Source organism: Callithrix jacchus, chromosome X, assembly GCF_049354715.1.
Source record: "Callithrix jacchus isolate 240 chromosome X, calJac240_pri, whole genome shotgun sequence".
Classification (NCBI taxonomy): Eukaryota; Metazoa; Chordata; class Mammalia; order Primates; family Cebidae; genus Callithrix; species Callithrix jacchus.
The window spans coordinates 130,321,625-130,348,952 of record NC_133524.1 but is presented as its reverse complement, the minus strand read 5'-3'; the positions used below and the strand labels follow the sequence as shown (position 1 = coordinate 130,348,952).

Sequence of the window (27,328 nt, the reverse complement as noted above, 5' to 3'; positions counted from 1 at the left end):
GGACGCGTGCGCAGGACCCGAGGGGTGCCCGGACGCGGAAGAACTGGCCCCGCGGAGGTTCCCGCTTCTGAAGCGTGGGAGGCGGAAAATACTGCAGGTTGTAGATTTCGGTCTTAGCCCCAACTAATTCCCCCAGACCATTAGAACCCGAGACAGGAAGAGGAGGCACCGCGGCGGCGGCTGAGAGGCCGAACCCCCAACCTGTCCTCGAGGCGGGAGGGGGGCAGGGAGGGGAGAAGCACCGACCCCGGGGCTGAGGAGCCTCCGGGACAGGGTCCGGGAGCATGGGGGGCTGGACCGGGTCCCCGAGCATGGGGAGCTGGAGCCGCCAAGGCCGCCTGGCCGGGTCCCACCCGACTGTCAGGTCCTCGGTGCTAGCGCTGCCCGGGCAGCCGCAGCATCTGTAGCCGGGCCCCGCTTGTGGTCCTCAGCCGGAAAGATAGCAGCATGAGTTCCGCCGCTGCCTAGTTCCTCCCCCACCTCCTCTCCCTCTGTCCTTCTCCTTCCTCTCTCCTTTCCCCCGGACCTCCTCCTCCTGCCCCTGCGCTCCTCTTTCCCCTTCCCTCTGTCCTCCTCCCTCCCCTCTGCCCTCTTCCTTCCCTTTCCTCCCCCGCCCCCTTCCTTTCCTTCACCCTCTCCCCTTCCCTTTCCCCCCTCTACCCTTCTCCTCTTATCCTCTCTGTCCTGCTTTTCCATCTATCTTTTCCCTCCCTCTTCTCTCCTCCCTCCATCCTTGTTTCCCCTCCATCCTCCTCTTTCCTCCATCCTTTTCCTTCATTCTGTCCCCTTCCACCACTACCTCTCCGTCCTCCTCCCCTGCCTCACCATCATCCTCCCTTCCTCATCAGCATCCTCCTTCCCTCCTCCTCCTCCTCTCCTACTTTTCTCCGCCCCCAGCCCCCGCCCCCGCCCCAAGCCTCCGCCCCTTAGCCCCCGCCCCCAGCTGCCAGTCCCCAGCAGCTCAGTCCTGCAGTGAGAGTCTTGGGAGTCCATAGCTAAGCACCAGGAGCTGAGCACTGCCCGCTGTGCCTGCCTGCAAGTCTGACATGGCTCAGGAGAAAATGGAGCTGGACCTTGAGCTTAACACAGCTGATGGGGGAACCCTGAGGAGATCCAGCAGTGCTCCCCTAATCCATGGACTCAGGTGAGCAGGGTTGGGGAAGATGGAATGCAGGGTTCAGGGCTTCCTTCCCTAAAGTACACGTTTGCGCTCATTTGGGCTCTTCAACCTGACGGGGTAGCGATTTGTTTGCTTGACAGTGACGGGTCCCAGGGTGGAGTGAAAGTTTGACCTCCAACTTTGGGCATTGTGGAGGAAACGGCCACCCTCTACCTGGGGCCGTGTTGTCCCACTGTAAAAAGGAACTGCAGAAAGCTTCTGGCTCTTCTGACAGGTTGCTCGCCTTGACTAACTTACACCAGAGAATGTCAGACCGAAGCCCCTGGAACTAGACGTGCAACTTGACACCTGTCTCTCAGAGCTGCTATTTCTAAGCTTAGTTTAGGAATCCTGGCATTAACAGAGGTTTACTTTAATAAATCACAGTTTATCTAATAAATTGTAATTAAGTGGTGTATTCACATCATGGTACACGATTTGGATTTGCCCTGATGTTTTCAGGTTCCAAAACTGCCTGAAATGCGTTGCAGTGAATTAAAAAAAAGAGAGGGTGGTCTGTAGCTTAGGATCAGTGAAAAGACACGTTTTAGAAAACAATGAAGAGAACGAACTCTTGAATTTCAGTGGTAGGGTCTTATGTTTTCATATGAATAAATCACCGAGGGTCTATTTTCAGGTAGCATCTTATAATAGTGACGGTTAGGTTGGCTCACCTCCTGAGCCTATTGTATTTCACTTTTGTAAGTAGACAATTCATCTTAGGTAGAAAGCCAATTTTCGAGACCCTTTAGAAATGGCATTAATTCAAAAAAGGAGATGAGAGTACAATTAGCCAAAAACATATTAATCAAGCACAGTGAAAGCAAAGAAAGATAATCCTTGCTGTTGAACTGATTACAACATCCATATTTTGGGGAAAAAACGTTGACTTTTTCATTTATGAAATATAATTATGAAACTGAGGGAATGTAGGAGTGACTTTTTGCTTTTCTGTTGCTGTCCTTGGCCCTGCATTTATTTTGTTACTGTAACAATAAACTGGTCTTTTTCTAGTTGTCTTTTGAAATCTGGTAAGCAAGCAATTGCTGGGACTTCAGCAATTCTGTGGACCTGCACTTAGACTATTGTAGCAAAAACATGCTGTTTTTTGAATCATGATTTAAGTAATCACTGAAAACATAGCATGATGTGACACAAGAAGGAGCGAGGAGACCAGGCCTGGTCCCAGTTTTCACTGACTGCTATGATCACGAATGAGTCATTTAACCTTTCTGAGTCTGTTTTCTCATTTGAAAATCAAGAGAGCTGAAATAGGTGATCTCAGTGGGCTCTGGAAGCCCAGTGCAGTTCAGTTCTGAAAATGCGTCTTGAACTCTCATCCTTATTATGGGCATCACCCTTGGCTAGGCACTGCAGGGATATTATACCAAGACGAATAAAACACCTCTGTAGCAGTGGGTTTAAGACACATACACATTTCTCTTTATTAAGAGACAAAAGTAGATGTCTCAAGAAGCATCTCATCTCCCATTGTATTCTTTGGGTTCAAAGAAGGGAGTGATTGCATTCCGTTTGTGGAATGAAGAGAGGTTTGTGCCACGTCTTCACTGGAGGGCATGGCATTCAAGATGGATATGGAAGGAGAGGGAGGATTTTATTAGATGGTGGCAGGAGGGACAGCATTTGAGGCAGAAGGGGCAACGACCTCAGGTATGTTTATTCAGTCGAACAGCAGGGTTCAAAGGTAAGACGCATGTTTAGGTGAGAGGGGACGATGTCTTGATCCACCTCGTATTGTAGAACAGTGCTCCTCACTCGTTTTCGCGTCATGGCATACACAGAAAACAGAACTCATTGGTCCTCTAGGGTAAACAGATGAGGCTGCTCAGGTCTGGTGGGAACCGGTTTGGGGGCGTAGCTCTGATCAGAAGCAGCTAGAGTCAACCAGTCTGGAGCTCTGCCTGCACCACCTCTCCCAGCTGCCCCCCGACCACTGAGATCAGTATCTCTGCAAACCTGTAATCCACAGCATACCACTTGGGAAGCTCTGCAGAGAGGACGGTGAGGAGTTCATTCTCTGTATGAAATGAGGAGCCATGGAAGATTTCGTTGTTAACTAGAGAACCGGTGCTAATGTATTTGAAAGAGATCTTCCCTTAGAATATATTACTAATTTTGTTTTTTTTTTTTTTCAGTGACCTTTCAGAGGTTTTTCAACCTTACACAAGAACTCGGAGGAATAGTACAACGATTATGAGCAGTCACAGCTTGGTAAGTATAGAAGTAAGTATCTAATGTGATTTAGATTGAGGAAAATACTTAGAAATGTAGTTCTTTCTTAAAATGATGTGCTATGCACAGTTGTTTAGGAAAGAAAAGATTGATTGTTTACTGCTTATGCTGTGGCCGTTCAGCTTTGGTACAAAAAGAATACGTGGTTAAACCATTTTTCTTTGCTGTGGGATTTTGTATTTTTTTTAAATGGTTCATTGTTATTTGTCACTATTTGCATCATGCTTGTGAGGAAAGTCAGGATTAACTACTAATTATAGCTGAGAACAGTGGTCTTCATTTGTCCTAGGATACACAAATCACTTCAAAGGCAGCAGAGTGTGTGTGGCTGACACTTAACCTGTTAAACAATGCTGGTTTTCCGAAATGAAGACTCGTTTAAAATGCTCGTATTTATATTCTCTGAAGAGTTATTGATTGTGACTGATCTCTAGCCAGAGCTGTCAGGGATTGCTTTATTAGTTGGTCGCATTGGGAGAAATTACAATGAGATTTTTGTTTTTTTTGTATATACATAGTAGCAGTTCACATGTAGACCTCACTTATCCAGCAGCTTCAATTCTCTGGAAGACATCTGAGATGTAAGAAGACAGATCCCTAAATGGCAGAACTAGATTTCCATAGTCTGTGCACAGAGGTTCATCGGTTTATTTATAGGAGAGCCTCTGACCTCTGAATCATCTAAAATGTATGCACAATTATAATAAGCTTCCAATCCAATAGTGTGTGAGAAGCAGCAAATTAGAAGAGATGCATTTTGGTTAAAGGTATACTAATAGCTGCTAGCAAGGGAGGAGAGGGAAACATGGGAAAGCAGAGGTTTTTCAAAAATTAGTTTGTGACTAATTACTATAAAGGCTAAGAGCCTGTTAGTGCACCCCAAGCATGCCACTGGTGGAGCATCATATAATAATGTTCTTAGGGATGCCTGGGTCATTAACTTATTCATAAATTCTAGTAATACCTACACTTATATCATATTTTACATATTACAAAGTACTTTCACACATTTAATTGTCATAACAACCCCTATGAAATAGGGAGGGCAAAGATATTTTTCCCAATTAAAAGCAGCAGCAGCAGCTAAAACTCAAGATGATGTAAGTGACTTGCTCAGAATCACACAATTAGTAAATGGCAGGACTAGGATTAGAATAGAGATCTCCCAGTGCCATTCCGATAGGGATAATTTGTTGAAGAAAGGGAAAAATAGAACATATTTTAGAACTTTCCATTTCCAACTGAAATGGCTAAAAATACTTACAGGGGGAAATGTTTGCTATCTGGAGGTTTGATTCACTTCATCTCCTTCTCTGAGGATACTGGAAAATATTACTTATTTTTGCTGGATGTATGAAAAATCTTTATACATGTTATACGGCCATGCTCCTGATAACAGTAGCAAAGAAGGGAAAGTGAATTTGCCTTTCTACACTTCACTTACCTCTTTTGTAAGATGAGAAGATTTTTATCAACCGTGGTCCAGGTTCATCTCTCACTGAAATACCTCGTTTTCTGAAAGGGCCGTGGTGACTCACTGCTCTTTGTGGATCCTGATGAATCTTTTCATTCCTACCCCTCTCCTTTCTAGCTTTTCGGTCTCTCAAAACTCAGTTTAATCCTTATATCTCCTCAGGGCAGGCTTCCACAACTATCATAATATTAATTACACTGTATACACTCTATCACAGTATATGCTATAAATCTTAACATGCTTATCTGTGTCCCATAGTAACCTGCGATGAGTAAGGTGTTGGCAGATGAAGTGGACTGGATATGCAGATGTAGGGTCTTCATGGCTAATCAGCTGATTAGTTAGAAGGACGAGGAGAAGGAAGATTCCAAGTGATGGAAATTTTGTATGTTGGTGAACAGGGGGTTGGTGCTGCCTTTAGAAGGAGTAGAGAAAATGAGAGAATTGGTAGGTTCAAGGGGAAGGTGAATTCTTTGGGACATACTGGATTTTAGGTGCCCCTGTCCCCATGATATTCTTCAAAGCAATATTCTCAATCTTTTTTTTTTTAAGATTTTATCAGCTTCTAGTGTCACCACTTTGTCCGTTGAGCAGATGACCCTTCTTACTTCACAAAGAAGACAGGCACCCATCTTGTGTAAATGTCAGTTTTCTTTGCCGTGAAATACCTTTACCTTCACATATGGCATTTCTCCCTAATATCATGGGGCCAAGAGCACCATAAATCCAATATGTCCCAAAGAATTCATCTTCTTTTTTTCAAACTGCCAATCCTCTCAAATTCTCTACTCCTACTACATATGCTTTTGACTCTTCTGTTGCTTTGCTCAGTCTGTCATCTCCTCTCTATCTTGTATCTTTTCCCCATTTTTTACGGGCTCTCTTCTTTCCACCTTCTCCAGACTCACACATTTGATGAGGGAAAACAAACTGTTTTCTTTTTCGTAGGTCTCTCCTTCCCTATTCCTTTCTGCAAGCTCTTTCAAAGCATAACCTGCACTCCACTGCCTCTGTTTCCTTGTCTCATTTCTTGCCAGTCTGTAATCATGCTGCTTCAACCACAACTCCATTAAAAAACTGTTCTTGCGGCTGGACGAGGTGGCTCACACCTGTAATCCCAGTACTTTGAGAGGCTGAGGTGGGTGGATCACGAAGTCAAGAGATCAAGACCATCCTGGCCAACATGGTGAAACCCCGTCTCTACTAAAATAGAAAAAATTAGCAGCCGTAGTGGCACATGCCTGCAGCCCCAGCTACTCGGGAGTTGAGGCAGGGAACTGCTTGAACTCAGGAGGTGGAGGTTGCAGTGAGCCGAGATTGCACCACTGCACTCCAGCCTGGCAACAGAGCAAGACTCCGTCTTCAAAGAAAAAAAAAAGTTAACCAGTAAACATGTATTATTTCCATAATAGAAAAACTACTTGAAAATGGATTTTACTGCTAAAGATTTTCTCTTTTCAAAGCCTAATAGAGGAAAAAGTAAAAGGGGTGGGTGATGAATGATTATCTTTTGTGGTAGTGATATTTTAGTGGATAATTTACAAATTTTTCCTGAATTAGCCTTTGCCTAAAGAAACTTAGAGCATTTTATCACCATTTTATACTGTTCACTACATTAGTATTCAAAAAAGTTTTAATAGTGTAGGGCCTCTTAAACAGGATACTTGTTATTTGGTTTTATAGTATTACAAGTTCATTTGCATTTCATTATAGGCTAAATAGTAGTTGTTAATATTATGACCACTACAATTCTCTAAGACCTGTTGATATAAATTGTGTCTTACAGTTTGTGGCCATCTTGTAATTATTGTGAAGGAACATAATTTGGCCCCCAAATCTTTTCTGCTTTGTGTTACTAAAAAAATGATTATCTAAGGGAAAGCATCAGTTATTTTAAAGATAGAACTCATCTTTCCAGATTGTTGTTTCTTAACTAGTAAGGTTTGTAGTGTTAGCATGTGATCAGGTTTTAGAATGGATTTGGATTATGTAAGCCAAACCTCCTCACTGCAGTTATAAAGTGTTTTTGAAAAGCATCAGTCGTAGACAAAATATTACATACTAGACTCACTAGCCTGTCTTCCCCATTGCTGCATTGGTAATAAAAATTAATAGCATTGGTGGTTTTTTTTCTTTCCCTTCTCATATAGTTCTTTCTTTTAGATAAGTGGGATAAGGGATGTTTCTAAGGCCCAAAGTCTTTATTTCTCTAAATTTACGTAGCTTCACATTCATTTGGGAAAAGTGCTGATGTCAGTGTCTGTCTAGCAACAGATGGTGCTTTGAGGTTGGACACCTGGTGTACTTTTTGAAGACTGAATGTACTGCCTCTAGTGCATTAATGTTCAGTGATCTAAAGAGCTAAATTTCGAAGAAGAATATGAAAACTTACCTAGGAAGAGGTTGTACACCAGTACTGACAGCAGACTGCTGCTTTGTGATTCAGAAAGTAGTAAATGTTTACTTTTTCTTTGCAGTTGCTGTCATCCTCACCTAATCGTATTCCTAGTAGCAGATTGCATCAGATTAAAAGGGTAAATTTTACTTACTAGCTCAGATTGGAAGTTTTTTGAATTTTACATTTTTATTTTGAAGATTTAGATATTAAAATGAGTTAGGATGCAAATCTGGTTAGTTGGAGACAGATTATAATTCTTCTGGAGCATGCAGATAAAATATACAAGTGGCATGAATGCTCTGCTGTCCTGTGCTTATGTCAAATGAGGTAGAAAAGTCTTTTTCTTTTATTTGAAGCAGAGAGCTATGTGGATTAAAATTACAGTGTGTGGAAGACTTAATATTTTGTCAGTGATCTTACCGTTTTAGCACATGTTTGTCTTTGCAGGAAGAAGGTCTGGATATGATGAACAGAGAAACTGCACATGAAAGGTTAGTTCTTCACAAGAGCAGGGCCTCTGCTAATAAGTGTCTTGTTTGTAAACACTGACGGCCCTTCCCTTTGTTTATTTTAGGGAAATACAATCGGCGATGCAGATAAGCCAATCTTGGGATGAGAGCTTAAGCCTGGTAAAGTTTGCTCATGGCTGTTTGGTTTTCCTTTTCTGGAAACTTTTATGTTGCTCACTGGCTTCATTAATTTTTTTTGCACACTTCTGCCCCCTCCACTTCCAAAGTGATACTTGTTTTTTGATTTCTGCTTTTCCAGCTGAATATTAGAGTCTATACCGTCTTCCTTGGAAAATCTGGGTGTGTTATAGTTGTTAATGAGAGCTGTGATATGCTGAATTTATTATGAGGAGATGACACTTTATGTTTACAGAGTGACAGTGATTTTGACAAGCAGGAGAAATTATATTCTCCTAAGAGAATTGACTTCACTCCAGTTTCTCCAGCACCTTCGCCCACCAGGGGATTTGGAAAGGTAGGATAATTGACAAGATACTAAGTCTCTTTCACATACTGAGCTGTTTACTCTAAAACACACACAAATCAACCTGCTTTGAAAGTATCCAATGCCTTGAAGGAAAATCTATGGCTATAATTTAGAGGAAAAAAAATATATATATATACACACAATTTAGTTATGAGGCACACAGACAGCTAAGCAATTCTAAGGATATTGTGTCTGTCTTTTTGAAAAGAACCTTTTGATAATGACTGGGGCCCTGGTATGGTGGCTCGTACTTGTAATCCCAACTCTTTTGGGACGCCAAGGCGGGAGGATCACTTGAGCTCAGGAGATCGAGAGCAGCCTGGGCAACATGGCAAGACTCCATCTCTACAAAAAAAAAAAGATACAAAAAATTAGTTGTGCATGGTGGTGCACACCTGTAGTCCTAGTTAATCAAGAGGGTAGGGCAGGAAGATGGCTTGAGCCCAGGAGTTTGAGGCTGCAGTGAGCTGTGATCTCATCACTGTACTCCAGCTTAAGCAAAAGGGAGACTCTGTCTCTAAAAAAGAAAAAAAAAAAAGAAAACAGGAGTGCTAGAACTATTTAAATATTGAATATGTTTTTTCTAGTAATGCTTTTCCCCATCCTTACAGATGTTTGTGAGCAGCAGTGGATTGCCACCAAGTCCAGTTCCCAGTACAAGACGATTTTCAAGGTAAGCAAACTTGAATTTTAAATGTGGCTGAAGTGCCACTCATTACATTTATCTCTCAGATTAGCTTTTTGTGGCCAGGCACGGTGGCTCACACCTGTAATCCTAGCACTTTGGAAGGCTGAGGCTGGTGGATCACCTGAGGTCAATATTTCGAGACCAGCCTGGCCAACATGGTGAAACCCCGTCTCTACTAAAAATACAAAAATTATCTGGGTGTGGAGGCACATGCTTGTAGTCCCAGCTACTCGGTAGCCTGAGGCAGGAGAATTGCTTGAACCCAGGAGGAGGAGGTTGCATAGCTGAGATCACACCATTGCACTCCAGCCTGGGCAACAGAGCAAAAGCTCTCTCAAAATAAAAAAAAAATTATCTTTTTTCCCAATATTTCATGCTGAAATTTTCAGACATCAAAATTGAAAGAATTTCACAGTGAACACCCATATACCACTGCCTGTAATCTACCATTAACAAATTACCAGAGTTTTCTGAAAGGGATTTAGAGCTGATTTATATTTAGAGGGGAAACACACACACACACACACACACACACCCCTACCCCCACACAATTGTACATCCTTTTTAAGAATAAGGAAAAATGTTAAAGTTCACAGTCAAATCCAAATAACCTTTTTTTTTTTTTTGAGATGGAGTTTCGCTCCTTTTGCCCAGGCTGAAGTGCTATGGCGTGATCTTGGCTCACTGCAACCTCCCAAGTTCAAGTGATTCTCCTGCCTCAGCCTCCCGAGTAGCTGGGTTTACAGACATGCACCACCATGTCCGGCTAATTTTGTATTTTTAGTAGAGATGGGGTTTCATCATGTTGGTCAGGCTGTTCTCAAACTCCTGACCTCAGATGATCCACCTACCTCGGCCTCTGAAAGTGTTAGGATTACAGGCATGAGCCACCACGCTCGGCCCCAAATTACTTTTTAAATAAAGCATCTTTTTTCTTTAAATTGTTGTGGGTATTTTGTCATATGGACTATTTTAAATGGCTTAAAATGCCCGTATTATTCCAGGTTGTCATATGCTGGGTCAAATCATGTACTGGCATTTCAGTTACTCAATGCCACAAGAATTTTCCATTTCAGTAATTTTATTTATACAGTTTATTGTCCATTTTATTTATTTTTTTGTTGGGTTGGACTGCTGTTTTATCTTGCATCTTGGATGTTCTTCACATTATCCTGTTTGTTTTTTCATCAAAGCAGGAGAAGTCAGAGTCCAGTCAAGTGCATTAGACCCAGCGCTCTTGGTCCTCTTAAAAGAAAAGGTATGTAGCAGCATGGTGACTATAGTTAATGCTATTGTGTGATATGCTTGAAATTTGGTAAGAAAGCAGATCTTAAGTGTTCTTACCACACACATAAAAAAGGTGACTAGGAAAAGCAAAAGATATGCTAAAAACTTGACTGTAGGTGGGGGGCAGTGGCTCATGCCTGTAATTCCAGCACTTTGGGAGGCCGAGGCAGGTGAATCACAAAGTCAGGAGATCTAGATCATCCTGGATAGCACGGTGAAACCCTGTCTCTACTAAAAATACAAATATTAGCTGGGCATGGTGGCATGTGCCTGTAGTCCCAGCTACTTGGGAGGCTGAGGTAGGAGAATTGCTTGAACCTGGGAGGCGGAGGTTGCAGTGAGCCGAGATCACGCCACTGCACACCAGCCTGGGTGACAGCAAGACTCCGTCTCAAAAGAAAAAAAAAAAGCTTGACTGTGGGCCAGGTGCAGTGGCTAATGCCTGTAGTAATCCCAGCACTTTGGGAGGCTGCGGAGGGTGAATCACCTCAGGTCAGGAGTTTGAGACCAGCATGCGCAATGTGGCGAAACCCTGTCTCTACTAAAAATACAAAAATTAGCTGGGAGTGGTGGTGAGTGCCTGTAATCCCAGCTACTCAGGAGGCTGAGGCAGGAGAATTGCTTGAACCTGGGAGGCGGAGGTTGCAGTGAGCCAAGATTGTGCCACTGCACTCTAGTCTGGGCGACAGAGTGAGACTGTCTCAAAAAAACAAAACTTGACTGTAATCATCATTTCACAGTATGTACATACATCAAGTCATTACCTTGTATACCTTAAATATATAATTTTATTTGTCATTTATATCTCAGTAAAGCGGGGGGGGGGGCGGGGGGAAGAAAAAACCTATGCATCATGCTTCTGCTCTTAAACCTAGCCAAGCTTGAATTAACAGCTAGAACTCCTGTCTGAAATGAGCTAACGGCATTGCTCTCTTGTGTTCTAGGGAATTCTTCCAAATATTTGCTCTACTGATTCTTAATTTTGTAAATGAGTTATTTGATACATTTATATTTTCTTATACTTCATAACAGTTTTATTCATATATTCATATTATCATTATATATTCAAAAATTGACTCTGATCCAAATATGAAAGAGATGCATAGTTTATCAACTGCAGAAATATATGCTAATGCCATAGCAAACATATCCATAAATGTGCTGTATACTGAAATACAAGGTGAGGTTTACCCCCTCTTCAAATTATGCTTCATCAAAGCAAGAACTGCCTTATATTCAATTCTAGAGAGTTTTTTTTAATATATAACAGGATGCTCTCAGTTACCTTATTTTGAACCACAAAGCAGTAGACTCAAATAGTTTAGTTTAGCATCAGTCAACACTAGTGTTAGATGCTTATAGAGGACACTGATGGCATCTGTTTTTAAAAAGGCAATACAGGTCTGTAGTCACAGCACTTCAGGAGGCTGAAGAGGGAGAATTGCATTGAGCTCAGGAGTTGAGACGTGGCAAAAACCCATCGCTACAAAAAATACAAAAATTAACCAGGCATTGGTGGCTTACACCTGTAGTCACAGCTACTTAGGAGGCTGGGGCTGGAGAATTGCTTGAGCCCAGGAAGCAGAGGTTGCAGTGAGCCTATATCGCAGCCTGGGCCACAGAGTGAGACCCTGTCCCTTTTTTTTTTTTTTTTTTTTTTAAAGCAACACAGGTTTTTGGGTTTTTTTGTTTTGTTTTTTATTTTGGAAATTGAGTTTCGCTCTTGTCCAGACTGGAGTGCAGTGGTGTGATCTTGTCTCACTGAAGCCTCTACTTCTCTGGTTCAAACAATTCTACTGTCTCAGCCTACCGAGTAGCCCGTCCCCACACCACACCTGGCTAATTTTTTTGTATTTTTAGTAGAGACCAGATTTCACCATGTTGGCCAGTCTGGTCTTGAACTCTTGATCTCATGTGATCCACCCATCTTGGCCTCCCAAAGTGCTGGGATTATAGGTGTGAGCCACTGAGCACGGCCAGCACCACAGGTTCACTCATCATTCCTGGGGATGTGACTATATGATTGCAACTGTCAGGTGTCGTTAAAAAGAGTCTTCACAATAACTTTTTTTTTTTTTTTTTGAGGCAGGGTCTCACTCTGTCACCCAGGCTGGAGTGCAGTGGTGGGATCTCAGCTATTGCAACCTCTGCCTCCCAGGTTCAAGCGATTCTCCTATCTCAGCCTCCTAAGTACTTGGGATTATAGGAGTGAGCTACCATGCCTGGCTACTTTTTGTATTTTTAGTAGAGACAGGGTTTTGCCATGTTGGCAGAGCTGGTCTCGAACTCCTGGCCTCAAGTGATCAACCTGCCTCATCCTCCCAAAGTACTGGGATTACAGGTGTGAGCCACTGCACCCAGCTAATAACAATAAGTTTGTTGTTTTTTTTTTTCTTTTCAAATTGAGATGGAGTCTTGCTCTGTCACCCAGGCTGGAGTGCAGTGGCGTGATCTTGGCTCACTGCAACCTCTGCCTCCTGGGTTCAAACGTTTCTCCTGCCTCAGCCTTCGAATAGCTGGAATTACAGGTGTGCACCACCACGCCTGGCTAATTTTTGTAGTTCTAGTAGAGATGGGGTTTTGCCATGTTGGCCAGGATGGTCTTGAACTCCTGACTTCAGGTGATCTGCCTGCCTTGGCCTCCCTAAGTGCTGGGATTACAGGTGTGGCCAAGAATAACTTTTAAAAGCAATTCAGCAAGTGATTTCTTTATGCAGATCACCTTCAGGGCCAATAAAGAGACTAACTTTTCTGTTAGGGGAACAGGTATTTGTGGCTTTCAGAACTTTCCAGTCATAGGATCGTACACAGATTCCAACAGTGCTATATTTCAGACAACTTAAAGATGGTGTGCTCTAGAAAATAGTTACTGATATGGTGACAGTATTTGTATTTAGTGTATAACTTTTATTTTATAAACAGTCTTCCCTTAATCTTGTAGGGAGTTATTTGTAGTCCTGGGAATGTTCTCAGTAGCTAGCAAGTGAAAATAACAGTTGGAAATAAAGCTATTATTGTCGTTATTATTATTAACTTAAAATTTGTTGCAGGAAGTTGAAGGAATTAGTATGGTGGTTTAGTTTTACAGCTATTCCGAAACACACCACCAGATGGAGGAATTCTTTGCTCAAAAGGGCTTTAGTCTTTTGCTAACGAGGTGAACTGAAAAGCCCAGCAGCAACTTTTAAAAGCTGCATTTTAAAGCGTGGAAAAAACCAACTTCTCCAGATCTTCAGCATTTTTCAGCATCGTTCCAGAGGAAAGATAATATGAATTAACTGATAACATGGACAAAGTGAATGTTGCATTTATCCTTGCTTGATCTTTTTTCATTCTAAGAATCTTGTACACTTTTAAGTTCAAAGTTACTCATTTTCTACTGGAGTGTAGACAGGCTCATGAATTAAATTGTCTTGAACGTTCTGTTTTCAAAGTCAGAGGAAGAACTTCAGAACCAGGAAATGTGCATGGTAGAAATGAAATCAGAGCCTCTTTTTAAAGCAGCTTATTCTAACTTAGGGTTTTACTCTTAGTACTCCCGGTAACAAAATGTTACGCATTATCCCTGTTGGTGCAAAGTTTTTCTATTAGTAATTCTGAGAAAATCTGTAGGATTGAGGTGGTCGGTACAATATCAGTTTTGTGAATTGAGTAAGATTTGCTTTTGATTACAGATGTGTTTTCAAACTTACCTTTTTAAACTTCACTAAATAGTGTGAAAGCAACTTTTTACTTATACACTACTTATCGGACTACACATTTTTTAATCCATTTGACACCATCTCCGGAAATCTTCAGATATCAAAATATATAAAAAGGCCTTGCTAATCATCTAGCATGAAATAGTCACTGTGAGTTTCAGCTGTTTGGGAATTCTTTATCTCTGCTGTGGTTAGCTTTGCTTCATTTTGCCTGATGCAGTCAGTGTTCTGCTTTCCTATGAATGTGAGTATGTACATAGCACGCTGTGGATATTGAGTGAAGTTTTTTAGGGCTGCTGAGCTTTTGGCTGAGTTTATGTGGCAGCAGATTTCTTTCATATAAAGCACATGGGAAAATAGCTTTTAAGCAATGGCTTGAAGAAGTATTCTGAGCTTTGGTTAAACAAAGATCATCCCATTTTAGCACCACACCTGTATTTGTAAAATTGTTTTATAGCAGCATCATCTTTTTCTGTTTTAGGTGAAATGGAGACGGAAAGTCAGCCCAAGAGACTCTTCCAAGGCACTACCAATATGCTATCTCCGGAGGCTGCGCAACTGTCTGATCTCAGTTCATGGTAAACAAATGAAGTAAAATGAAAAGGATATTAGAGTATAATCCATTTTAAAAGAGTCACTTTGAAAGCATATTGGGATAATTTAAAATGTTTTCAACTTCTTATCCATGCTCCCATGAAGGGGAAATCTCTACGGAGGATAATGTGAAAAAACAGATTATTCAAAAGTCAAGAGAACTTCCTTTGGAAATGTATGTGTCTTTCTGACACCTTTGCTTTCCTTCTCAGCTCCTGCTAGGTCAGACTGTCACTAGCTGCCAATGGTGTGGCAGAGTGTCAACTGCTGGCTGGTGTGAGAAAGAGTCCCTGGGTGGCTGTGGGCAATGTGTACTGATGGTAGCTGCTCTGCCTTTATTTTGTATCAGGTCCTTTAGACTTAGAGGATACCAGGGTTCTCACAAGCATAGTATTCTCTGATTAGCATTATCTATTGTTATCTTTTTGAAAATTATGAGATATTTCGTCACAATGCTAAGGTTTGATTTTTATAATAACAAAATCTACGGTCTAGTCACACACAAGTTTTTAAAATCTTACTCATTTTAGTTTAGGTCTTTAACTTGAGGGCCTTCAGTGTTTTCATGAGAAAGCTGACTTCTTTTCTTATACCTGAAGTTGAGCACTTGAGTGCTTATGCATATACTGGAAGGAAGGGGAAGGGATAAGTAGCAGTGACCAGGTAATAATTTGAAATCTTTCAGTATGTTCTGATCAACTCACTAATACTTGTGTAATCAATTGTGTACTGCTTTTCAGAATTTTTTTTGTTACCTGAGTTTTATGGGTGAAGGTCTTTTTTTGTTGTTTTATTGAGATAGGCTCGCTCTGTTGCTCAGTCTGGAGTGCACTGGTGTGATCTTGGCTCACTGTAGCCTCAGCCTCTTGTGTTCAAGAGATTATCCTGTCTCAGCCTCCCGATTAGCTGGGACTGAAGTCGTAGGCCACCATGCCAAGCTAATTTTTTTTGTATTTTTATTGGAGACAGGGTTTCGCCATGTTGGCCAGGCTGGTCTCGAACTCCTGAACTCAGGTGATCCATCCACCTCGGCCTCCCAAGGTGCTGGGATTACAGGTGTGAGCCACCGCGCCTGGCCTGAAGGTCTTTTTAAAAAGCCCACAAAGTCACTCAGTTTAAAAATAGCAAGATCATACCCTCTAAATGGAAGAAGTGTATAAGCCACTTATAAGGTATAAAGATGGACGATCCCTTCTTCCTGAATCCCTTATTCATTGTTCTGTGTGAAATAACCTGTACTTCTAGTTGACCAAGAAGTCACAGATTATTCTAATTTATTAGTCTTGTTGATCAGTACTGTTCCAACCTTGGGACAGTTGCCTTTTAGATTGTTCTAGCTATTTTCAGCCCACGGTCTCTTTTTCCTCTCATCTCTGTCTGTCCTTACTACTTCAGTGTGCTAATTTTGGTACAGAGTGCCTTTCCAGGTATGTAGATGATGGCAAAGAGAAAACTTCTGAAGCTTGTCAAGAGGACTATTGGATGAAACTCTATCCTTAGTGGAAAGTGCATATCACTTTTATGGTAAAGTGTGTTTTAATATAGGCACATGACTATAAATAGGTTTGCTTACCTAGTTACTAACCAAGTGACCAAGTTAAGTAAAAGGTATGACAGCATTTTACCAAGCTAAAAACATATAGGGTGAGGTGACTTATTTTTATCTTGTCTTTGGCTCACAGTGCAGGATGCCATAAAACAGGTTCATGGAAATAAGCAGGAAAGGAAAGAGAAGGTGCAGTATTTGCCAAGGGTCTTCTCTCATTGTCCAGACCTTTATTCCTCTGAGCAGCAAAAACTAGAGATGATTTCATCTCTAGCAGTGGCTATTGTGAGGCTTCTATTTCCTTGTCGCTACTCCCTACTCCGTAGACCCATGAATGGCTAGGAGAGCCTTGGGAACATCAACACTAGTGATGAAGGAAACTTTTTGTTCTATTTTTTTTTTTTTTGAGATGGAGTCTCGCTCTGTTGCCCAGGCTGGAGTGCAATGGCTCAACTCACTGCAACCTCTGCCTCCCAGGTTCAAGCGATTCTCCTGTCTCAGCCTCCCGAGTAGCTTGGATTACAGGCATGTGCCATCATGCCCAGCTAATTTCTGTATTTTTAGTAGATACGAGGTTTCTCCTTGTTGGCCAGGCTGGTCTTGAACTTCTGATTTCAGGTCATCCACCCACTTTGGCCTCTCAGAGTGCTGGGATTATAGGTGTGAACCACCGCGCCCAGCCAACTTTTGATTCTTAAACATAAAAAGCTGTTACCTCACACAGGGGGCCTTTGCTTTATTCATAGCCACTCATAGAATGTCAACAAGCCAAGTATGGCTAAAGTAATATCTTACTCAAAATTCACAAAATGAAGTGTCAAAGATAGTTAGGTGATTAATTAACTTCCAGTTGAGGTTTTTAGTCAACTTGCAGCATCTGTACTTCTGAGGTTATTAAAGCTTAAAATGGTGCTAAGACTTTGGGGACACCTTATATACTAATGATGCTGACATTTTTGCCTATAATTAAGAGATTTTTAAATACGATTTGTTCCTTTTATATTAAAACTGGATCCTGGCTGGGTGAGGTGGCTCACACCTGTAATCCCAGCACTTTGGGAGGCTGAGGTGGGTGGATAACTTGAAGTCAGGAGTTCAAGGCCATCCTGGGCAACATGATTAAACCCGTCTGTACTAAAAATACAAAAACTAGCTGGATGTGGTGGCACACACCTGTAATCCCAGCTACTCGGGAGGCTGAGGCTGGAGAATTGCTTGAACCTGTGAGGCAGAGGTTGCAGTAAGCCAGGATCGTGCCACTGCACTCCATCCAGCCTGGATAACAGCGAGACTCCACTCAAAAAAAAAAAAAAATCAGATTCTGCTTTTCTGGAAACGTTTCTTCTCTTTCTCCTTTCCTTTTCCTTTCCTTGTTTGGTGTATTGCCCAGACTGGAGTACAGTGGTGTGATCATGGCTCACTGCAACCTCTGCTTCCTGACCTCAAGCCATCCACCCACCTCAGCCTCGCAAGTAGCTGGGACTACAGGTGCACACTATCACACCCGGCTAATTTTTGTTTTTGTAGAGATGGGGTTTTGCCGTGTTGGCTACACTGGGTCTTGAACTCCTATGCTCAAGTGATCCACATGCCTTGGCCTCCCAAACTGTTGGGATTACAGGCGTGAGCCACCACACCCAGTCTTTTTAATGCAGTTTCATTAATCAGAATCAGACATGCATATTTTTAGAAATGGGGATAGAGATAGGAACCAGCTGTGTTCTGGTTTCTGCTACCACAGGTGGCAATCTGCTTGATAACAAAACTAAGAAATCTGTGCTAGGCTTGATAGGACTGTGGCTAATTTTGTTTATTTACCTGCCTGCTGTTAATCTGATAGAACTGAGTTTATTGACTGAACAAGGCCCAAAGTGGTTCAGCCAGATAGCATGATAGCATGAATCACACCAAATATCTTAGTTTTGTGATACTCTATCATTGGATGGTTTTAATGATCACTATTTTAAGGAAACTACAGAAACAGCTGCCCTCTATCTTTTAGAGAGCAGTAAAAGGATCAGATCATTAGTAGATGTTATCTTATAATTTAAATCTTTATAGTTTATTCCCTGCCCCACCCAGCAAAAGGAGAGATGGCTTTTACAGCCTTTAAAGTTTATATATTACATAACAATCTTTAAAAGCTGACATCTTTGAAGCATAAATTAAATTTGAGACTTGAGTGTGGACCCATTTGGAGTTTGTATCCAGTTAGGCATACTTTTTATTTATTTATTCATTTTACTAAATGAAAATTCTTAAATCTTTGCCAATCAAATCTGGAGGACATTATCAACCACAAGACAGGAATTATGTCATTTTGCATTTATTTAGTCCTTACGGACATCAAAATTTGAGCGTAACTCAGCCTACCTTTGTGCTTTGATTCTTTCTGCATGTTGCGAGCTCTTAATCTGCTCTTCGTTCTGTTGGGAGTGAGACTGTGTGTATCTGCAGCATACTATATAAAATAAAGGAGTTTTTGGGGCTGCTGGCCATACAGTGACAATTAAGTGATAGTCTGTTTCTTTTTCATGAAAGGAAAACTTCTCTCATGAATTTTCTTACTCTGTGCATCAGTGTTAATGTGATAGTTTTAACACATTTTTTGTTAAATTAGTCTTAGTGGTTCTAACATGTTGCCCAGGCTGGAGTGCAATGGTGTGATCTCAGCTCATCACAACCTCCACCTCCCGGATTCTCCTGCCTCAGCATCCTGAGTAGCTGGGATTACAAGCGTGTGCCACCATGCCCAGCTAATTTTGTATTTTTAGTGGAGATGCAGTTTCTCCACGTTCGTCAGGCTAGCCTTGAACTCCTGACCTCAAGTGATTTGCCCACCTCGGCTCCGCAAAGTGCTGGGATTATAGGTGTGAGTCACTGTCCCTGGCCTCTAACATTATTTTTAATGTTATATGTGTCATGTCAAAATTTCATCATGAATATGTGACAGGTACAGAAAATAAGTTTTAGTCATTAATTAATAGGAATGTGTATGTATACACATTCATCTCTAAAGTATATGTATACACACACACAGAGTATACTTTAGAAATGTCGATGTGAGCAACTTAGACATCTGTGCTCATAGTTTAAAACTCCTGTCTACTTCCACCATAAAAATGAGCAAGCCTGTCCTCAGCATGACTGCAGACTGATATTTAAATATGTGATCTTAAAAACATAGAGGTTATTCAGAAGGATAATACTGGGACCCTTAAGACAAAATAGTAGAGACCAGAGAACATGCCATATATATCAGTTTAACCCACAGCAAGCGGGGTGCAGGTGCCCTGTCATCATACCTTATACCAAAATCTCTGCTAGGCTTGATAGGGCTGTCACTAATTTCTAGTGTATTTACCTGCCTGTCATTAATCTGATAGAGCCCCGCTTATTGACTGGACAAGGCACAAAGTGGCTCACCCAGATGGGGTGATAGCATGAATCACACTGGATATCCTACTTTCGTTATTACTTTATCATTGGACTGTTTTAATGAGTCACTTATATTTCATCTTTAGTTTTTCTAGATAGGACACTCCTTAAGTCAAAAGTACTTTTGGTTGTATGGTTCAAATATTGCCCCAGTATGTATATTCAGTGGCGGGAATGAATTCGTTCCGTTTTGATTCAGGGATTCCTATGTCCCATTTAAATTGTCTAGATCCTTTTTTACTATTGTCTGGCTTTCAGCCATTTGTCTAAGTAAGGCTCATTAGCACTTCCATCAGAGCTTAAGCTAGGAAAGAAAGAAGAGAGAAACTCAAATTAGACCAGACCTCGTTGCTTTTAGAAGCTCTAGAAGAAGATTTAATAGTAGACTCTGTAAAAATTACTTTTGTGCAGTGATGTTTCTGTGGGTTAAAAAATCATGTAAGTCTTACTTGACATGGATAGAATAACACCGAGTGATTTGTGACGTGAAGTCTCTGCTTCCATGACCATGAGTAATTGTGCCAGATTAATTCAAACGGAAACTAGATTTTAGTTTAGTGAAAATGACTGGTTAAAGATTTACCAAGTTCTGAATCTAAGTTGCAGTGGAGACTAAATGTAAGTGTGCTGTTTTCTGTTAACAAACACAATTATATACATTTATATTTTAATAATAGGGAAGACATTCTGAAATGAAATGCTCAGGGTTTTTTTTTTCTGCTCCTCCATTAGTTTATTTCTCTTAAGGTGATCAATAGTGTTAGAAGTCAGATTTTACCGCATGAGTTTTGTGTTTTTGAATGAATACAGGATTCACCGAAGTAGGTAGGTCTTATTACAAATGGAATCTCTTAACCCAGGGCTCACCGTAAGTCTGGTGGATGGAATAAAGAATTCTTTATTTATATTCAGATTATCTGCTTGGTGGCCAAATTTTAATCTAAGCCCATTTCTTCCTGCCAAGTAGCATAGAGCGTGTCCTTCGGCTGCCCAGCCAATATGTGCTTTAGGAAAGTAAATTCATTTTAATATTAGTCTAGGCAAAAAGCTGCAGGAGGAAAAATCACATATGTTCCAAAGGCAAATAGAAAGGTCTTTTGATTTTCCAGTGTCTTGGATTATCTGTGCAACTTTCTTTTAGTAGTTTTAGTAATTCATATTTTAGACCCATTTTGCCATTTGGTTGAAAAAATATCAGAGCCAGCTAAATTTTCCAAAGTTCTTACTTAAAAGTGGTATTATTAATGATGCATTTGACAGCAGTGAGCATAGAGTAGACGTAGTATGGAATATACTGTTTCCATTTTTATTTTTACTTTTCCAAAGCCTATTTGTAGTCTGTCTCCACCTAAAAACAATCTACAAGCAATAGAGTGAAATGACATTTGGAAGAAAAGTAGAAAGAGCAGAGAAGCAAGGGGTGGGGTGATATATTTCATTGAGGGTAGTATAGGGCCCAGAAACTTTCAAGTGTACTATAGGTTACTTTTAACACTGGAAATACATTAACTTGGAAATTCAGAAAAATGATAATATTAAAGGCTCATAACATTTCGACCCAGAACATGTTAGACTAGGATGGGCTTTTTCAAAGGTGCTAGTGACCAAACTTAAACTAGAACCCGTATTTCCTGATTCGTAATTCCTTCTCCAATTCTATGCTGTTTTCCTTTTCAAAAATAAAAAGTGTCTGTGTAAATTCTGCAGCTGCCCATTACCTCTCTCGCTTTGTCACTGTGTTTTCTTCACTTTCCGTACCCCAGCCACAATAGCCTGCTTTGATTCCTAGAACTACCTTTGCTTCCTCCCAAACCTTAACTAGTTAATGCCTGCTCATCCTTCAGATTACAGCAAACATCATCTCTGGGGAAACTTTTCTCATTCCCCAAGTTAGATTAGGTTACCCATTTTATAAATTCTCATAGCCCCTTGTATCTTTCCTTTATCACTTTTATTGCAAATTAGAATTATATATTTATTAGCATGATTATTTAAATGTCTGTCTGCTGCACAATACTGTAAATTCAATGAGGGCTGGGACCACGTCTGTCTTAAACACCATTGAATTTCTTTCTTTCTTTCTTTTGAAATGGAGTTTTGCTTTTCTTGCCCAGGCTGGAGTGCAGTGGTGCGATCGCGGCTAATCGCGACCTCCGCCTCCTGGGTTCAAGTGATTCTCCTACCTCAGCGTCCTGAGTAGCTGGGATTACAGGCATGCACCACCATGCCTAGCTAACTTTTTGTATTTTTAGTAGAGACAGGGTTTCTCCATGTTGGTCAGGCTGGTCTTGAACTCCCTACCTCAGGTGATCCACCCTCCTCGGCCTTCCCAAAGTGCTGGGATTACAGGCATGAGCCACCACACCTGGCCGAAACCATTGTATTTCTAACATCCAGTGTGCTTCCTTCACCTGGCAGGCACTTGGTAAATATTAGAATAAGTGAATGAATTGAGGGCAAATATAAAGCATAGAGCTTATTATTGGATTGATGGAAATCAAAGCCAGAAAGGCAACTTGATGCCAGACTGCAAAGGCTCTCAGTTCCCTGCTGAAGTATGGAGCCAGATTCATGATGCAGGCCAAGTTGATGGCTGGGAACAATAAGTCCCTGGGCCAGATAGGGAAGGAATCACTGGGCTGGGTATAGAGGTTCTCGATGTCCAAATTAGAAGTTTTACTGGAAAGGTAGGAACAATAGTCAGTTGTCAGGATTAAAGAGGCAATAGACTATGGGTATTGAGAGCATGAGTGTAGATTATTCATTTTAGAAGCTTAACTGGAGAATAACTGAAGGGATCAAAGAAATGGAATCTTCTAGAAATAGACCTTTGGGTTTTGAAAGCAAGAAGAAAGGAAACAGTGTAAGGAATTATAAACGGCATAGAATGGGAGAGGGAAATCATTTAAAAAATGTGTTTGGATTGAAGGCCCTTTGGGAGTGGGGAAGTGATCAACACCAGGGGAGTTGAAAGACTTTATTTAGAGTAGAGGAACTATGAGGACTGCCTCACAGTGTACTTGATCGAACACCTCAGATAGTCCAAGTATGGTTACCTCAATAAATAACCATTCTTCTTGCTCCAAGTCTGATGGGAAGGTAAAAAGATAAATATAAGGATAGAAATGTCTTGAGCTGAAGTGAAGTGAAGGAACTCCCTCCCGAAAACCATGGCATGTCAAGAGGAACGTTTATTGTAGGTTGGACAGTCTGGTGCCTCCGGGGGGACACTCAAATGATACAGGACCTTGAAGAGTCTTACTTCGCATTTTTGTGGCTTTATAATGTAGTATATCATTTAGTTCATTGCTGTGGCTTTGATGCTTTTTTATTATTTACAAGTGATCTACTGATTTGTGAGCTCTTGGAACTGTGTCATTGCATGTTATGTTTACCCCGATAGTTGCATTTGCTTATAATTCTTTTTGCTTTGTCTTCAGTTCAGACATTTTGGATGGCAGTAGTAGCAGCAGTGGCTTATCCTCAGACCCGCTGGCTAAAGGCAGCGCTACCGCAGAGTCTCCAGTAGCATGCTCCAATTCATGTTCTTCGTTCATCTTGATGGATGATCTCTCACCCAAGTGACTTAACCATTTCTGATTCAGCGTTTTAACTGCTGTTTCCTACATAAAATGTTTAGTGGGGAACGCAGAGAACTTTGATCCATAATGAGGATTAAAGTTTTACAGATTTCACCCATTCTGATGCTATTAATACTCTTTGGCATCTCTTCCCTCCAAAGTTCAATTTTGTGAGCCTAGTGGCCTTACTAAGACCTGGTTTTACAGATCTCATTTTGAATTTAGTGACTAAATCTCAAATGCTTACTTTTGATTACTTAGAGGAATTTTTTTTCTTAGTGCCTCAAAGAACACCTATTTTGAGTCTATACATTTAAGAAAGGCACTGATGTGTATTATCTTGAATGATTCTTTTCCCCAGCAGTGATATGACAGATTTGATCAGAAATTCTCTTGCTTGAGAGATTTTTTTTTTTTTGTTCTCTGTTGACTACATGGTTGCAAATCTCTCTCTCTTTATTTCATGATAGTATATAAATTGCTTTTGATTATATTAAATTTTTATTTTTCTGCATCAGCTTAAAGTACATTATTTTGTTTCCCTTTCCTGTTTGAGCTGCTTATGCCATTTCTCACAGAGGGGAAGAAACACATAGTCGCTTTCATTACCCTTATTGCTTCTTTGCTGTTGGGGTGTGTGAAGTGAGCATTGATTTTAGTGCTGAGAAGGTAAATGGACTTACAGGATGCCTGGATTAGTCACCACAGGTTTTTATGACTTTGGTACCACAGTTGATATATTTCTCCTCAAACCTATTGCCCTAAGGAATATATAAAATATTGTTGATATTTCTAGGTGGTGTTATCAAGGAGAAGAAATTCCTGCCTTGACCAGATGTGTGGAGCATCTACAAATGAATGAATAGTTATTTACACACAAACCACTGTGTACAAAAGCGTCCATGGAGCTGTCAGTGTCTTGGGTGGTATTATGAGGCCTTAGGTGCCTTGGGGTACATTGTTGTGCTATAAGGGATGTATATCATAAGATATGGTGGAAGAGGGGCTTTATGTATATGATTGCCACATACTGTTTCTGTTGCTGCTTTTTTCTGGTTCCTTTTTGTCATTAGATTTGTTTTGTCATGCGGTGAATGGTGTTTTAGTTATTGTGTTGTCACCAGACTCAGAATCCAGTTCTTGTTCATACTGCCTTATAGTGAGGGCAGTTTAATATCTACAAAGAAGCTTTTAGGAGCTGAAAAAGTCAATGTGATCGTGCATTCTGCTTTTAGGAAGCTGTTTCAGCTGTGAACTGTGTACATGCTGTAAGTGTGAGGTACCATACGTTATTTAATTTTTAGACGAGGAAGCTCCTGAGTGAGCTGTTTAAGAAATCTGAGTGTAATCAACTGTTACGTTCTTTATAACTAGGTGAAATGTCTGTCGTGCTAGATTTCTTTTAATGTTCAGATACTGTGGTTGGATTGTCTATATTTAATATGCAGATTTGCCTGCTGGAATCATACTATTCAATTTTTAAGTGAATGTAAGAAATGAAAACTACTGCATTTGTGTCTTTTGAAGGCAAAGATCCTTGGATTTTAAAGGAAGATTATGTGCTTTGAAGGCACTCACAGACTGGTAATAGCATATGGCTTGAAGGAAAACCCATTCTCTTTCAATTACAAGAGAGCACCACTTAGTGTGCAGTAGTTCTGTTACAGCAGCCGATGTGCCCTTTATTTTAAATTGTAACCGTAACAGCCATTAATGGCTTTATTTCTTTTATTGCTCTCATCTGGGAAAAGTCCCTACTTCTTCAAACCTAACATAAATATATCTATTATGAAGCTTGTCCCCTAGTATGCCATTATAAAGAAAAAATTCTTTGATGGTATGCAGTGTATCTATTCCATTTGTAAAAGATCATGTCAAAATGTTTCTGCCTCTATAATGATAATAGACAGTTTTGTCTTACAGGAGATTTATCCACCTACTGTCCTCTTTGCCTTAAAGGGACACTTGGCCATCACTTTTAGGCTCAAACTTAACACTATTAAGAAATAACTGAAATATGATGATATTTACAATAATTTTTGAAATTCAGTGGTGGGGTAGGATTAGGTCGGGAAATGGAAATTGTTCCAGTGGTATGAGAACTAGGAGACAAGATGATTCACTTTATTATTTAACCCAAGGTTCATTTTTAGTTATTTTTTGTTTAAATGGACTGGAAAATTAAGTTTTTTGCAGGGATTGTTTTAAAATAAAAACATAGGCTAACTCCCAGGTGAACTTTGTTGATAAGACCCCTTTATTTTTATATAAAGTCTAATATTTGAAAAGTGATTGTTATAAAGTAAAATTCTCTCTTCCTATTCTAATATATATCATATATTTCAGGCTTCTATTTGAAAACAGGTGTAAGAGATGATATGATAAAACTATAATTTTTTTGCTTGATTAACTTATATAATCACTGTTTCATGATTACTGCTTTTGAAATAATCGGAAGTTTTGTGAAATGCTGGCCTTGTGTATATCTTAGAATGCAAATTTAATAAAGTGTGTATACATGCATAAAATTTAGTAATGTTTTAAAAGTCTGTTCTTTGTTCTTATTAATAATTATTTTCTGCCTCTGTATCCCAATAGTTTATTCTCTGTGTCTAATTGCTGGTCAAGTTTTGAATAAAAGGATATCAGAAACACAAAAGAACTAATAGCTGTGTTGAAGTTGGGGCTGTTTCCCAAAACAAAGTGAAACTTCACCACATAATCAAATTTTCAACAGTATTTTGTAGAATTTGACATTTAGAAGGTTATTGCCAGTGTCATACATCTTTCTTCCTCATTTTCAATTTATCTTGTTATATGTTTTTTTACATATTGATAAGCCTCTATAAATCTTATTTAGAACAAGATGAGGGTGGGCAATCCGGCAAAAAGCCTTTTATGCATGATTCAGATTAGCAAGTTTATCTTCAGCTTTTTTGTTTTTTGTTTGTTTGTTTTTTGAGACAAAGTTTTGCTCTTGTTGCCCAGACTGGAGTGCAATGGCGTGATCTCAGCTCACTGCAACCTCCACCTCCCGATTTCAAGCAATTCTTCCTGCCTCAGCCTCCCAAGTAGCTGGCACTATGGGTGCCCACCACCAAGCTTGGCTTATTTTTTGTATTTTTTAGTAGAGATGGGATTTCACCATGTTGGCCAGGCTGGTCTCGAGCTCCTGACCTACAAAGACTACAGTGAGCCGAGATCACACTGCACTCCAGCCTGGGCGACAGAGCGAGACTCCATCTCAAAAAACAAACAAAAAACTTTACATTTTAAAATTAGAGATAATTTCAAACTTACAAAAAAGTTGCAAGTATAGCCCAAATAACTCCTCTATATCCTTCACCCAGATTCCTCAGTTGTTAACATTTAACCACATTTGCTTTGTCTGTCTGTCTCCCTTCTTCCACATATGCACTATCATTCTGTGTCTCTCTGTGTGGGGGGATGTATATACACATACACATTTTTTTCTGAATCATCTGAGAATGAATTGTAGTTATGATACCCCATTACCCTTATATGCTTCAGCGTAAATTTCTTAAAGACATTCTACATAACCACATTACAACTATCAAAATCAGAAAATTAACTGACACAAAACTGCCATCTATTAGCTGAGCATAGTAGCTTGTACTTGTAATTGCAGCATTTTGGGAGGGTGAAGTGAGAGGATCACTTAAGTCCAGGAGTTTGAGACCAGCCTCAGAAACATAGCAAGACCCTGTATTGAAGATTTTTCCTGGCCCCAGCCCCTGGGATCAGTCATTTCTCTAAGGAGTCTCTTAATTCCTTTTAATAGAGAATAATATTTAAAAACCAAGGTGGGGAATTAGGTATATCATTGCTATTGGGGCATCATTGTTTAAAGGCCTTCTCAGAGCACAGAGAAAAACACGTGTATGTATACACCATGAAAATGTATATACACATATATATTTGCTTATTCTGAGTTCAAACTATATCTCTGATTCCAATTCAATACCACAGGTTTCATTCCAGTGTTTATCTCAGTGTAATTACTCCTTGCTCCTGTGTGTAACCAGTTTCCTACCCTGCCACTTGGCCACCCTGGCTGCCTCCCCAGCCCCAATCCATCTCCTTGGCTCTGACCCTGATGGCCTTCCAGTCCTGGCTGCCTGGATGGAAGGAAAGAAAGAGAATCTAAGTCATCAAGTTTTAAGTATCCCTGGTTCACAACCACCTGAACCAT

At 40.5% G+C, this 27,328-nt stretch overlaps 1 protein-coding gene and 1 non-coding gene across 23 annotated transcripts; both read left to right on the top strand.

Moving 5' to 3' along the window:
- Positions 1-25,643, top strand: PABIR2 (PABIR family member 2). Of its 22 annotated transcripts, XM_002763285.7 has the most exons (11): positions 1-97; positions 898-1,144; positions 3,316-3,391; positions 7,364-7,420; positions 7,732-7,775; positions 7,859-7,913; positions 8,167-8,268; positions 8,892-8,953; positions 10,162-10,226; positions 14,438-14,534; positions 22,975-25,643. In XM_002763285.7, exons 2-11 carry the CDS (start codon positions 1,047-1,049, stop codon positions 23,117-23,119), a joined length of 801 nt encoding a protein of 266 aa, XP_002763331.2. In that variant the 5' UTR covers positions 1-97; positions 898-1,046; the 3' UTR covers positions 23,120-25,643. The 22 variants fall into 22 exon arrangements, with proteins under 22 accessions (XP_002763331.2, XP_035143505.1, XP_017824057.1 ...); XM_035287614.3 differs by lacking the exon at positions 898-1,144; XM_017968568.4 differs by lacking the exon at positions 7,364-7,420 and having other exon boundaries at positions 10,165-10,226; positions 23,912-25,643.
- Positions 14,164-14,299, top strand: LOC118150857 (small nucleolar RNA U109). Its single transcript, XR_004738984.1, has one exon. It is a non-coding gene; the product is annotated as a small nucleolar RNA U109 (small nucleolar RNA).
- Positions 25,644-27,328: the final 1,685 nt, after the last annotated feature.

Bases quoted from the DNA above. Each gene is read 5' to 3' on its own strand.
- PABIR2 (XM_002763285.7), top strand. From the start codon at position 1,047: ATGGCTCAGGAGAAAATGGAGCTGGACCTTGAGCTTAACACAGCTGAT. The intron at 7,421-7,731 runs GTAAATTTTACT...TTGTCTTTGCAG, and splicing joins GATTGCATCAGATTAAAAGG to GAAGAAGGTCTGGATATGAT. The intron at 8,269-8,891 runs GTAGGATAATTG...CCATCCTTACAG, and splicing joins CCACCAGGGGATTTGGAAAG to ATGTTTGTGAGCAGCAGTGG.